Source organism: Anolis sagrei, chromosome 4 (assembly GCF_037176765.1).
Source record: "Anolis sagrei isolate rAnoSag1 chromosome 4, rAnoSag1.mat, whole genome shotgun sequence".
Lineage (NCBI taxonomy): Eukaryota > Metazoa > Chordata > Lepidosauria > Squamata > Dactyloidae > Anolis > Anolis sagrei.
The window spans coordinates 161,621,060-161,635,682 of NC_090024.1; the positions used below are offsets into that span (position 1 = coordinate 161,621,060).

At 40.1% G+C, this 14,623-nt stretch overlaps 1 protein-coding gene across 1 annotated transcript in view; it reads right to left on the bottom strand.

Moving 5' to 3' along the window:
* TNNI3K (TNNI3 interacting kinase) overlaps positions 1-14,623 on the bottom strand; it is a 220,431-nt gene that overhangs the window by 141,512 nt on the left and 64,296 nt on the right. Inside the window, exons 8-9 of the mRNA XM_067467820.1 lie at positions 1,113-1,257; positions 921-1,025 (exon numbers count right to left, since the gene is read on the bottom strand). Coding sequence (XP_067323921.1) covers positions 921-1,025; positions 1,113-1,257 — 250 coding nt within the window. The remainder of the gene's footprint in view (positions 1-920; positions 1,026-1,112; positions 1,258-14,623) is intronic.

Consider the following 14,623-nt stretch of genomic DNA (forward strand, 5'->3'; position numbering starts at 1 on the left):
TGGAACAGCCAAGTTTTCAGGTTCTTTCTGAAAATCGCCAAAGTAGGGGCCTGTCTGAGATCTTTCGGGAGGGCATTCCAGAGGCGGGGAGCCACCACAGAGAAGGCCCTGTCCCGCATATCAGTTGGAGTTTTCAGGCCGTCTTCAAAGACAGCCCCACGTAGAGTCCATTGCAATAATCCAATCTAGATGGAACCAAGGCATGGACATTTTTAATTACTGGACATGGCTACCCCTTAGAAAATGTTCTTTGGATATAGAAAGTTTTCTAGCTTTAGATTTAGTCACTGGTCTGCATGGTATAATTATGCAGAATTTTTTTAAAAGCCTGGTTTAAGGATTCCGGTTGGGCAAAGTAGTTCTCCCTAATAATATGGCAGTCTTCCTAAGCCGTCATTGTAAGCCTTATCTCCATGATAATATCATCACCAGTGGAGGGCGGAAAGCTCTTCAGTTGTGCTATAATTTTGGTGACATCGATGTCATAAGTGTTTCAGTGAACTGATAAATTTAGGACTTAGATCCATCAATCTGTCACTGACAGCCATTTGGATTTAAGGCAACAGAAGCTTTAGAGCTTTAATGAATATGAAAAGCCTTTAACAGATCATGTTAAACTAACAGTTGTTGTTAAGTGAAAATGGTTTACTGATTATGCTGAAATAGGTTTATTTTTGTCATTAAAAGTTTTGTGCAAAATTCTGGAAATTAACACTATTTCATGCAAAGTGTTAACAAATTCACTCCAGCATCTGGTATTATCTTTTATCTGCTTAGTTTACACAGAGTATGTCTAACTTTGTATTTAAGCACAATGTTGCATTCCTATTCTGTTCTGTATTTCTGACTAGACTTACAATGTTTTTGGTGACAGTACATAGTTGTGGCAATGGTGGGGACAGGTATACAAAATTACCTACCTGTGAAAGGCAGTCTCACTGAATATATTCTCCTTCGTGAGGCTTTCTGTTCCAGAGAGCTGAATTAATTCCTTCACAACTTCAAACTTGCCATTGTAGCAAGCACTGGGAAGAAAAATGTTGGCAGGGTAAGAGAAAGTGAAGGCCAATGCAGGTTTTTTTTTTCAAGATCCCACATTCCCCATTACTTACAGATGCAAAGGTGTGTCTCCATAAATATTGACCACATGAGGTTGGACTTCAAAATTGCTCTGAAGCAAAAACTTGACTATATCATGGTGACCAAATCGAGAGCAGAAGTGGAGAGGGACATGGTCTTCATTGTCTTGAGCATTCACTGCCATTGAACAAGAAAGAGGAAAACATGGAGTAGGCCAATTGTATTCAATGGATTCAAAACCTTTTTCAATGGATGGTGGCACCCAGATTGCAAAATCTCCATCAGACAACTGGAATGATGGCTTTCATTGAAGATATGGCTAAGCATTTGTCTAGACAGAATTCATCCATCTGTGGGTTTTGGGGTCATCAGATTCCCTATCATCCTAGACTTTCGTAGATATGAATATGCTCATTCCATAGTATGGTTCCAATTTGGATCTGAGATAAAGTTCCCATAAGATATTATGGGCAGGAAGAGGCATGATAAAACCTAACTTCCAAACCCTAACTTTTATCCACAGAGGGCACCTCACAACTTGGCTGTTGCTGTCTTGTCAATGGAGAGAGGAGAGATGTGATGCAGAGCACCACGAAAACAAAAGTGAGTGTTGTTGTTTTTCCCCTTTCCCCATTCTCCACTGGGAAAGCAATAGCTATGTTCGGAGGAGATAACTGAAAATTGAGGTTTGGAAGGTGAGGGGGAACCTGGCTTGTAGCCGGGGGGGGGGGGGGGTCGAGGGGCTTCAGCCCCCCCCCCCCCCGAAATTCTCATGGTGGTTTGCGAAAAGGCCTTACTGGTGTATTATTTAAACTGTTATGTTTATTCATATCATGATCTCATCACCATACTCAATATATCCCATATGCATGGGGGTATTGGGGTAACGATACAAAAGGTTTGCTAAGGTAGATCCTCTTTCACTCAGACTCAGCCCCCCCCCCCCGAAACAAACTCAGCCCCCTCCCGAATCTAAATCCTGGCTACGGGCCTGGGGGGAACATATATATTTACTTGGCTTTGACAGTGTTTCATGTTACTTAGTCCTGCTGCATAATATGTTCAGTACTAGAATTACACTATCCCTGCCACAGATCCAATCATTCAACCCCATTCTTTGGAGATGAATTTACAGAAATTACCTGAAAATTTCTGAACTATTTCAGAGAAGTACGCCAAGTGAACCAAGAATGTAAAACGAATAAAAACCCAAAGTATATATACTCAAATCAAAATTAGGATCAGGTCCCAAATCTCTCTCTTTCTCTCTCTCTCTTTCCCTCTCTCCTCCCTTCAAGTAACCTATTGGCTTATGGTGATCCCATGAATTTCATAGGGGTTTCTTAGTAAATGAATTCCTAGATATGGGTTGCCATTGCCTTCCTCTGAAATTTCGCCTGAATCTGGACAGAAAAGTCTTTAAATTTTCAAACAGATCACATCTAATTACTTATTTGGTGGTTTTCAGAGATTTAAGCAAAACCAATATGTTTGCAGTGGTGTGTATGTGTCAGTGGAGGAAATTAGTACAAAGGTACTAATTCCAAGTAAAAAATAAATACCATTAGTACAGAGGTACTTTTTCCAAGTAAAAAATAAATACCATTGGAGATCTTTATATGCAATACAATACAGCCATGGTATCAATGGAGGATTTATTTTCAGGTCCTTAAGACAGCAGATAATAGCAAATCTTATTGAAATGAAGGACTTCTGGACCAAGGATACCATGGAATCATGCTGGAGGACTGCGAAAATATTTAGAGATGTCAGATATAGATAAATGAAACTTTGGATACTAATGTTACAGATACAGATCATACTGCATTCTGTAAATACCTGTAACAGACCTCTGCTGCTCCAGAGGAAACCAGGCACCAAAAGAGAACTTCTAAGCTGTTTTAAAATGATTTTCCAACTCTACCTTGAAGTTGTTATGAACAAGATACAATAAACTGCACTGTTTTATTGTAAACAGAGTGATGTTTACAGAAGCATTGAGAAATTGAAACAGAAAGGTATTTCTAAAGTTCAAATTTTCTCACATTTGAGTTTCTTTGAGGTGACAAAGGATCGAAGGACCCTTGGCAGTTTGAGTAGCCACAGAAGTAAGATTCAGGAAATGCATTTTGACCATAGACCAGACTTTCTCAACCTCTGTTTTCAAACAACCCTTTCTAAGACAAAAAGAGGTCCCTGCTACTGGAATGAAGGACTAGTTTTTGGACATCAGAGTAGGAGGAAAAAGGGAGTTCAATATGTTATTTTGCTCCTTTTTCTATAAAATATTCCAGTCCTACAACCTTAGAGGCAGCCCTAGGTAATTTTCAACGGTAAAGCAAACAGTATCCCCCCCCCCCCAATCACTGATATATATTTTCTGTTTGTCGTGGGAGTTCTGTGTGCCATATTTGGTTCAATTCCATCAATGGTGTTCAGAATGCTCTTTGATTGTAGGTGAACTATACATCCCAGTAACTACAACTCCCATATGTCAAGGTCTGTTTTCTCCCAAGAGTGCCCCTGGGCAAAATCAACTATACTGCAAATGCTTACTTTGTGTAATGGGTTGAGCTGCCCCTGCCTACAACTCTGTTTTTTGACTAGAACACTTGAGGGGAAGAGAGAACATTCATGTGATCTTAATAGCCACTAACCCCCTCCCATACTGAAAACCATAACACAACCAACCATCATACTCAATACACTGTCCCCTAGATATCATGATTGACTGATAAAAGATACAATCCAAATCTGCTCCTTTATGCCATTTTCTTATAATTGCTTAGATTGCAATCAGTTATTGCTACAGCAACATTTATTGAATATTGTGTTGGGGTTTTCAGACAAGGAAAATAAGAAAGCATTGCTGAATTAATGACCTTTTCAAAGAAATCTTGCTGCCTTGCATATTAACTGAGCAGAGCAGCACTATGATCCAAAAGGCTGAAATTAAAAGGAAATAGGGGTCTGAGTTATTACAAAAATGAAAACAGAAAAGGTATTCAACATTGAGGTGCAATGTTCTGTGCCATGGAAAATGGTTTAAGAATATATTAATGCTTTTATTGCAATAAGGAACCAAGGGCACTTTCAAAGGTATGCTTCCATCATGGAAGCATACCAAATTCTTCTGTATGGAAGTTACTGGTGAATCCCCATTGCTTAGTCTTTAACTATTGAATTATTTGCTATCTTATAATGATTTTCTACAAATTGCATACAGTTATAAAACGCTTGAATTGTCAGTCAAAGTAGGCTTGTAGGAGGAGACATTTTCATTTCCTCCTCTGTGTCATGTCCAGCAGTTGATGGTGGTTAGTACACAGAAGCCTTGGCAAAATCAGGGTGGTGATGCTGCAGAAGGTATGAAAAGGGTTAATCTTCCTTCTAGTTCTAAAGGGCAGAGTAATCTGTATTTAAGAACTTACAGGTGGCAGCGATAAGGGCGGAGGCCTGCAGAGACAGGATGTAGCTGGGATCAGCTGCATTAAAGGAACCTAGCAGAGACTGCTCTTTGGGAGGGAAGTGTTTGTTATAGTTGGTTGTGGATGCTTGTGGTTTCCCCCTTAGGTTGTGTGGATTGTTGGTATCCTGATATGTCTAGTGAACTCTTAGAACCTTGTACCTTGAAGAACCTTGAACCCTGGTGAGCATCTTGTTGATGTACCTTGAATCTCTGGACTGACTCTTGATTAAGTATTTTGGATGACCGTTGAACTTTGGACTCTCCGGCTTTGCCTTTGGAACTACAACTATGCTGTGGTCCTTGAACTTTGGACATTAATCAGTTATCTCTTGGCATTTGACTCATGGACTGCAGTATTGACTACAGTGTACTCCTTCTCTTGGAATGGTGTTTCTAGTATGCCCCTAGTTCAGAGACTTTGCTTTATATCTTGCAGAAGTGACCTATCTTTATGTTTGAACTCGGACCTTGAAAACAGTGAAGTAATTTATGTAAGTGTTTAAAGTAAAATAGTTTGAGGTGCAAGTTGTCACTAGAACTGTATCAAAGTAGATTGGGAGTTAGAAAAATATTACCAATTAACAGTCCCAAAAGGCATGTGCAAATATTTTAGAGGCATTGATCCAGAACAGTACAACTGAGAACACTCTATTAAGTAGATAATGTTTTATACAGCTGTTACAAAAGTTGTAGCCCTAGAAAAATTTCACATACGTGGTACGTCCCAAGTGTAATGAGAATTCTATTCTTAAAAATGATTGAAGCTACATGCAATTACAATTTTACTCTTGAAAATAGTGTCCCTGACATTGAATACAGTGATTCCAGCATTGCTCCCAAACTTCATAGCAGTAGAGGAAGTTTTTACCTGAGATGTTCAAAATCCTCATCATAGTTCAAGGACATTTTCAAAACAATGTCCTTTGATGTGGATTTTGAACTTGGGAAAAGAAATCGCACAGAGTAGTCAGGGCTGTATGGTGGGTGGGAAAGCAATCAGAACAGCCTTCACATGATGAGTGACATGGTTATCAGTTCTTGAAGTAGAAGGACACTGTTCCAGACCCCTCTGCATTTTTGCCTGTGACTGTGCACTTTGCTAATGTATCGGCTGCTTCAAAGACTTGAATTTTACCGAGAAAGGTCAAAGTGTATGCCTGGGTTCCACCTCCATCTGTCTCGACCCCTAGTTTCCTTTTTGTGCTACACAAAATAATCATTATCTTTACTTTTGGGACAGACTGTGTATATTCCTGCACCACAAAAATATTTAGTTCAACATGTTTCAACAAACTGTTAGAAACATTAATGAAGTATCAGACTCTTTGTCATTGGACAAAGAGTCTGATCCTTCATTATGACCGAGACTAAGAAAGATCAAATGGGATAATCAAAGGATTTGTTGTTCTTGTATACCATCATATCCTTTCTGAGCCAAAGGAAACCTGTCATGGGATTTTCATGACATGAATTGTGCAGGAGCCGGCGTTTAGTTTTTTTCTGACACTGAAAGAGTATGATTTGCCAGAGGTCATCCAGTGGGTTTCCATGGCTGAAATTTAGCCTTCAGAACTCAATCCAGTGCTCAAACCATGGCATCACACTGTTTCTTTTTAAGGGATTTGCTCAGTTCTCTTCTGCTTCCTTGATCTGTTTTATTACATGTATCTTTCTTTAGAAGTTAGACATGCTGCAATTGTTTTTCAAGGTCATTTAGGAACTTATCAGATGCTTCCCTCCACTGCTGGAACGGTGTCCCTAAGGGTCCATCACATGATGCAGGGCTACTTCTGTTGGGTCTCTGTGGCAGCAGTGTTGCAGCAGCTAAGCCCAGAGGAATCAGGTGTAATAATAATAAAGTAATAATAATAACTTGATTCTTATATCCAGCACCCACCTCCCCGAAGGGACTCAGGGCGGCTTACACAAGGCATAAAGTTCCTAAAACAAGATGTGACATAAAACACAATATAAAATACAATTGAATAAAGCATATAAACATGTAACAACAAGATAAAACCCAGAATAAAACAGCACACATCCATCAGGCTGTAAACAATAGGGCCAGGGAATAGGAAAAGTACAGAGCTGTAACCACAGGACAAGGGTATGGGATAAAGTGCAAGGCTGCATGACAAATTCATAGATCAACTAGGGGTAGGCTTTCTCAAAAGCTTGTTTGAATAGCCAGGTTTTCAGGTCCCTACGGAAGGAGGACAGTGTGGGGGCCTGCCTAATCTCCCTGGGGAGGCTATTCCAGAGCCAGGGAGCCACTACCGAAAATGTCCTCTCACTCATCCCATCCAACCACTTTTGAGACTATGGCGGGACCAGAAGGAGGGCCTCCCTGGCAGATCTTAGAGCCTGTTCTGGATCATAGGTGTTACTTACTTAGGCAATCCCTCATTGTCCAAGTAAGATTATCCTCCAAGTGAGGTGTCCTGGTGGTGGGTACATAGGTGACTGTTGAGCCCTATTCTTGATCCGCATGTTCTCCTGTAGTAAGAGCATCGGTTTCCAGGTGAAAGGTGGTCCCGGTTGGAGTTGACCTGACGTGCGTTCCTCTTGGCATGTTTCTCTCTTTCAGCCTCCATTCGTGCCTCTTCAAAGTCTACAGCACTGCTGGTCACAGTTGACCTCTAGCTAGAAAGTCTGGTCTATGGCTTCCCAGTTCTCTGTGCCCATGCCACAGTTTTTAAGGTTGGTTTTGAGCCCATCTTTAAATCTCTATTTCTGTTCTCCAACATTCTGTTTTCTGTAAGTGTGCATCTGACTCCTCATTGAAAAACAGAAGAAGAGCCAAAGGGGAATGGTGACAAACATGGGAAGGTAGAGGACAGACCCCAACAGGAGGGAACAGACAGTTCCCCTCACTGTCCCCCGCTTTCTTCCACTGTCCTTCTGGTTTACACATATCCATCTGATAAGATTTTTAGAGTTAGATGACAAATGTGGAAGCTGGTGTTTCACCAGCCTTTCTGCAAAAAATGTAGCTGACTGCTTAACGTTTGCTTTACTCACTATAGAAAACGGTTATGCTATTCTGATTTGGCCAAAATAGCATAGAAATAGCTGTAACGGCAGCTGTGCTATGAACACAACATATCAATGTTTTGGGGAAATAAGTTTAAGATGCAGCAATGAGTCTTTAAAGTACCCACAACATGTAATGATATACTTGAAATTGGAGACAGGAAACACTTTTGGGGTGTAATTCCTGATAAACAAGGAATTACAGAATATTTTCCCATTTTGTGCTCTCAATCAATAGTTTCCCTCAGCAGTAAAATATTTCAAGTCTCACAATTGTAATTCTATATATATATATATATAATAAAAGGGTTTGGGGATGGGACACAAGTCTTAACAAGAATGTAATGGATGCATCACTTATTAGAAGCAGTAAGATTTCATAGTATCATATCATACACCCTGCATGTCTTCCATCATTTATGGGAGAATACATTTCAGTAATGGTTTAGAGAGAAATTTTAAAAAGTGTATTGGGAGAGTCCTGGCATCTTGATACCTATACACCAGTTGCCTTAGTTACAAGGTTTAAAAAAACGAATACAGTGAAAATGCTTCTTAAAAACAGCTAATCCTACTAAAGATTTGGTTCAAATAACAAGGACTCAAAAGAAGTAGCACTTCCAAGTTCTTCTCTTTTTATATAAAGAAAAATCTATGGCATTCATCTGGCAATAAGTGTGCATCAAAGGATTTGGAGTTTTGCCCACAGTTCTTTGCTGGATTCATGCCTTGCTTCAGTTGGCAGCCAAAATCCCAGGTGCACTTTTGAAAACCTCCAGTCTTTGACATATTTGCTTATATGAAAAATGAGGCAGATGAGCAAAAATATGCAACTTATAATGAAATTCCATTTTAGCAGCACATTCTGCATAATATTCCTAGTGTAAAAGTCATCAGAAGGAAATCAGGCAAGGGATATTGGGACAGGTTGCATACTATTTCTTGCTGCTCTGCCTACCAGGCTGCATAAGGGAAATCTTAGATGGGAACTTTACTATGGATGAGAAAAAACAAGAGGTTCATGCATGGCATGATAAAGATACGCACACCACCTGGAAAAGTAGTTAGTGGTTCAAAAAAAAATCTCTTGGTGGGAATATAATTGTTTTGAACTATATTATCCAATCTTAAACTGTAAAGAGATAGAGATGGCAGCTGTTGCTCATTCTACTCCCAATGGCCCTTCCTTGCAAACTATGTCTCTCTTGATATCATTCTGCCACTGCACTTGAAACAGTCAAAATTGAGAGGGAGGAAAATATGTTACTTCATAACCTGGAGATAAAGTACATCTTTTTTTTTAATGAAATCAAATCTTTTGGTTTCAGCATGTTTGTGTTTGCCCATGGCTAGCACTTAGACAGAATGAGTCAACTAAATCTTGTCTACACCACAATATAAGCAGATTGGCCAACAAAGCTATGATCCCAGCTGTCAGGAGCTGTTTTTACCAATTCCATTTGGACTTACTGTACTTAGAAATAAGTCACAATGAGTTGTTGTAAGTTTTTTGGGCTATATGGCCATGTTCTCTCCTGACATTTTGCCTGCATCTATGGCAGGCATCTTCAGAGGTTGTGCGGTCTGTTGGAAACTAGTTTCTATGCTTTTAATAGTTGCACAGTTCTGATATCCTTCATGAAACTCAATATGACTTATGTTCAGTTGGCACTTTGCCCTGGATCTACATATGCACATGGTGTATGAGCAAACATCCATATACACATTTTCCAACTGTAAAAAGGGTTTCAATAGAAAGAGGAGAAGGATATCCAATATAGAGGTCAGAAAATTTTATTTTTGGAGTGCAATCCTGGTGAGGAGATCTTTTGAGCTAAAGTCCAAAATGTAACATTTCCTAGCTCTGCTGGCATGCCATGTGATTTTTTCAGACTGTGGGGTTCAAATGAGCTCAAGGCCTGTTTCTGATTGCACATTCCACAACACTATCCGAAATGGTTAACAGAACCACTGAACTCTGCAGAAAGAAACCCCATGCCTTTTTTCTGCTTGTACCTCACACAGGCTATTGCATGGACAGCCCTCAGGTGAAAGGGAGGAATATAAATGATGAAAACAGTTGAGTCACTTGCTCATCCTTTCTGACACTGATATGATAGCTTTTCTAACCTTGGGTATGAACTTGCTTTGGGGAGGTGTGTCCAAATTGGAGGCTGTGACATGCTCAAGGATACACAGAAAGGGAAGGATAAGAATGCTTTTCCAAGAAACATTTCAATTTACTGTTGGACTCCCCATACGGGTAAAGATTTTAAACATGAAACAGCACTGGCAGCATCTGACCTTAACTTGAGAGAGTTCCTATTGTGTATGAATAAGACGGCCTGCTGTTGTATAATGGATTTTACAAAATCCAATATTGAACTAAACAGTGACATTATAGTGCACTCCACTTATAACACGTGGGGTTACAAGAGACAGCTGCTTGTAGCAAGTAAGAGCAGTCAAATGTGTCACAGATGGAAATGAATAAAGTGACTGCTCCTTCTGACCACCACAGGCAAAATACATTTGCAACAGTGTGTTAAATGTGAGACATGCACAGTACATATTTTTAAAATAATCATGACTGCATCAAATGTTAATCTGCAAACACTTAAAGGATGAATATAGTATTTTTGGAAGGCCAGAGAAGTTCCTTTAAAAGCTCCCATTGTGGGTGTTTATTTATAAAATGTCCTCTAACATAACTCTTGTTTTGACATTATTTAATTCTTCAATGTACAGAATATCCTGGTTTGTTTTTAAGGCTGGTGGGGACCCAACAATAGTGACATGTTGTAAGTCATGTTGTCTGCTTTCAGGTACTTACAAGAGGGGGGAAATTATTTTCCCATACATTGTCATTCAAATTCTTAAATATGAAGACAAGCATGATGTGTACTTGGAAATGCCTCCAATGTAGCTAACTTAATATAGTTAACTCTCAATACATGCATAGGCGAAACTGTAGCAAACCTTTCATATCATAGGCTATCACTCGTGACTCTGTATGATTGTCTTTCAAGGGTAGAATCTTGGCAATGAATCCATAGGTGACTGTTGACACCTATTTTGGATCTGCATGGTCTTTAACAATGAGAACATAGATTTCTAGATGAAAGGTGGACCTGAAAGGGGTTTGCTTGACATGCCTTCCTCTTGGCATGTTTCTCCCCTTTGCCCTCTATTTGTGCCTCTTCAAATTCCATAGTACTGTTGGTAACAGTTGATCTCCAGTTAGAATGCATCCAAGGCTTCCCAGTTCTTGGCCTTTATTCCACATGTTTTTAGGTTAGCTTTAAGGCCATCTTTAAATCTCTTTTGCTGTCCATCAACATTCTGTTTTCCATTCTTTAGCTGAGAGTAAAATAACTACTTGGGGGATGGTTATCGGGCATGCGGACAATGTGACTAGTCCTGCAAAGTTAATGGTGGAGAATCATTGCTTCAATGCTGGTGGTCTTTGCTTCTTTCAGAATGCTGATGTTTGTCCACCTGTCTTCCCAAGAGATTTGCAGGATTTTTAAGGCAATGCTGATGGAATCATGAGTCCCCCCTCCCCGGGAGAGAGGGTGAGTTATAAATAAAGTTTTATTATTCTGTTATTATTATTCCAGAAGTTGACTGTGATGCTTGTAGATAGTCCATCTACAGGAATACAATAGAGTTGGAAGGACAATAGCTTTATAAACAAGCATCTTGGTATCTCTATGAATGTCCTGATCCTCGAACATCATTTGCTGCTCTCATAGAGTTCAGACAGTATTGTATCTTGACACCAATGTTGACTAGTGGAGAGGTAGCTGCCTAAGTAGGTTGAGCACTTTGATTTTCTATATGTTCAGTGAGAGGCCAAGCTTTTAATGTGCTTCTGCAAAGGTATTTCAGGTGGCTTGTAGGTTTTCCTCTGAATTAGCATAGACTACTTGATGTTAGCCATAACATAGTATCAGCTAGAGTACCCATATCCAACTATGAGTAAAGGCAGCACATCCTGAATTATATTGCCTCTCTTTGAAACAGTTTTGAGATCTCATACCGATTATAGTATGTCACAATGCAATGGCTTCATAGACTAGGATTGTCAATTCTGGGGAGGAAAAAAAATCAATGAATGAACAAAGGGAGCACCTTTTGTGACATAAAATGGGTTGTCCTTCATTTTCAGGTATTAGCCCCGATATCATAGAGCCTGGTAATGTCCTGATCTGGCAATCCTACTAGATGATTATGTTCCATGGAAATACAGAAAAAAATCCAAAACTAGGGGCCCTTCCAGACAGGCCCTATATCCCAGGATCTGATCCCAGGTTTTCTGTTTATCCCAGATTATCTGGCAGTGTGAACTTTTATAATCCAGCTTAAAGCAGGAAACCTTGCATCAGATCCTGGGATATAGGGGCCTGTCTGGAAGGGCCCTTGGTCTGGTGAACTCCCACACATATCTTAGCCTGTTTAGTAATCTGCAAATCACTAACAGAAAGCATCTGATTTTAGAGAGGTAGCAATTCCAGATGTTCTTACTCTGCTACTCCCAGCATACTGGAAGAAGCAAAGACCACCAGCATTGAAGTGATGGTCCTCTGCCATCACCTCCGCTAAACTGTCCACATTGTCTGAATGTCAGACCACCATTTCCCAAAGCAGTTGCTGTACTCCGAACTCAAGAATGGAAAATTGAATGTTGGTGGACAGGAAAAGAGATTTAAAAATGGGCTCAAAGCCAACCTTAAAAACTCTGGCATAGACACTGAGAACTGGGAAGCCCTGGCCCTTGAGTCCTCCAGCTGGAGGTCAGCTGTGACCAGCAGTGCTGTAGAATTTGAAGAGGCATGAATGGAGAGCGAAAGAGAGAAACATGCCAAGAGGAAGGCATGTCAAGCCAACCTCACCTGGGACTGCCTTCCACCTGGAAACCGATGCCCTCACTGCAGGAGAACATGCGGGTCAAGAATAGGGCTCCACAGTCACCTATGTACCCACCGCCAGTACACCGATCTTGTGGGACAAGCTTACTTGGACAACGAGGGATCGCCTAAGTAAACAATCCCCACAAGCCATAGCATTGTCAATGCTGGCTAGAGCTGATGGAAACTGTCCTTCACCAACACCTGGAGAGCTATATCATTCCCACTTCCAATCCAAACCCTAGTTCATTACTCTTCCAGTTATACTATAATACTAATGAACAATGCATGTATATTGGGGGTAATAGAGAAACGGAACAGAAATCAATTAAAATCTTAAAATTTCTCCCTTATTCTAGCTGGGACTTTGAATATACTTTTTATACTTTTTCAGATCTGATCTGAAGAAATAGTGGAGGTGGCTGTACAGAATCAACAGGAATTGTGAGGAAAGTGGTAAGGAGATGAAAAGGTGTCAGACACATAAAAAGAAAACATAAATAACTAGGCAGCTGTCAGAGAAAACAACAACAGTGAGACTGGTTGAGAAGAGCAGCAGCAAGGGGAAGAAAGATTTTAGCATTAGGGTTGTCAACGTTTGTTTTCAAAAATATTCAATAATTGGGTATGATCAACATATAGAATTAGAATATGGAGAATCAGGAGATAACCAGATGTAGGCCAAATGGAAATGATGAGAAACTGGGAATTTATTGACTTTTCAGGTTCTAAATGCCCCTATCTGAAACACCTTGCAAACCCTTTGATTGGGGCACTGCTAGGCTGAAAATGTAAGGTTTCTTTGGGTTGTGTTCAGTCATTAATAACCATAAGGGTGTATTCTGGGCAGTTACAAACTATTAAGTCCAATGTACAATCTTATAACTACTGAACAGGATGCCAGCCACTATGAATAAATCTGTAACACCTGGCAAAGAGTAACATTCATTGGTTAACATTGCTGTTAGCATTTAAATCATGGGTCTTCAAACTTGTTTTGAGAGTGAAGATGGCAATCCCTCAAAATGCTGCCTGGAAAATTTTGTTAATTCAGAAAATGGTTGCATGTTGGGAATGGCTAGCAATCAATCACATTTCCTAGAAGGCAAATTAGTGGGTTTTAAAACAAAAGTCATTTGCTAAAAGAAATTGTAACAACAAGTTAAAGGAGGGGAGGCTCAGCTGCAAAATCGATTTTTGTGCTTTAAGCCCTCTTCCATGGAAGCTAGATCAAGCAGATGATGAAACAAGTTGCATTGCCAAGAAACTGAGTATAAGGCAGAAACGGGTGCACAAATACATATAAACACACGTTGCTCCCATAAATTACAACAAAAACACATGTCACTGCTAGGTTTGTCAGACTGGATAGTGGAGAGGGATCATAGAATCATTGAGTTGCAAGAGACTTTGTGGGCCATCCAGTCCAACCTCCTGCCAAGAAGCAGGAAGATCACATTCAAATCATCCTGTGCCTTTGTCATTTCAGCCAATGTCACTTTTCACACAACCAGGCAACAAACAATACCAAATGAAATTTCCTTTTCTACTCAATTATTAAAATTAAAATATCACTCTCCAGTTTTCATTCTGGAAACATAGATCACGTACCTCTAGGCAAAATACATTCCCTTCATTTCCTTTGACCCCTTCCTGCCCTATAGATCTACCACTGTGAGAAATAAAAATGGTGCTCCTGGGCACTGTGGATTGTTTTAATTGCTATTTTTCAATATATCAGAAAATCAGGAGAGGCACAGAACCTAGTGGGTGTTAAGGGATCTGCCTGCAGGCATGACACTGCAGACCAATATCTTAGTTTGGAAATTGGTGAAAGTGATCCTATATCCAACACTGGCTATATTTCGGAGGTGTGCCAATAAAAACACTGTTATTCTAGCTTTATTGCTGCAGACAGATATTAAAACTGCAGCTGAACAATAACTCTGCAAGCCCAGAAGCTCTGCAGTGGTGCTGAACCAAACGGAGAAGGATGCTATTGAGGTTGGAAAGATCCAGTGCTCAGATAGTATAAGGCTGACAGCCGCACTTTTATCATAAGCCCTCCTGGGCATATTTCCCTCAAATACCCCCCTTCTTCCTGAGGGAGAGAAACGGTCCCATGACATCC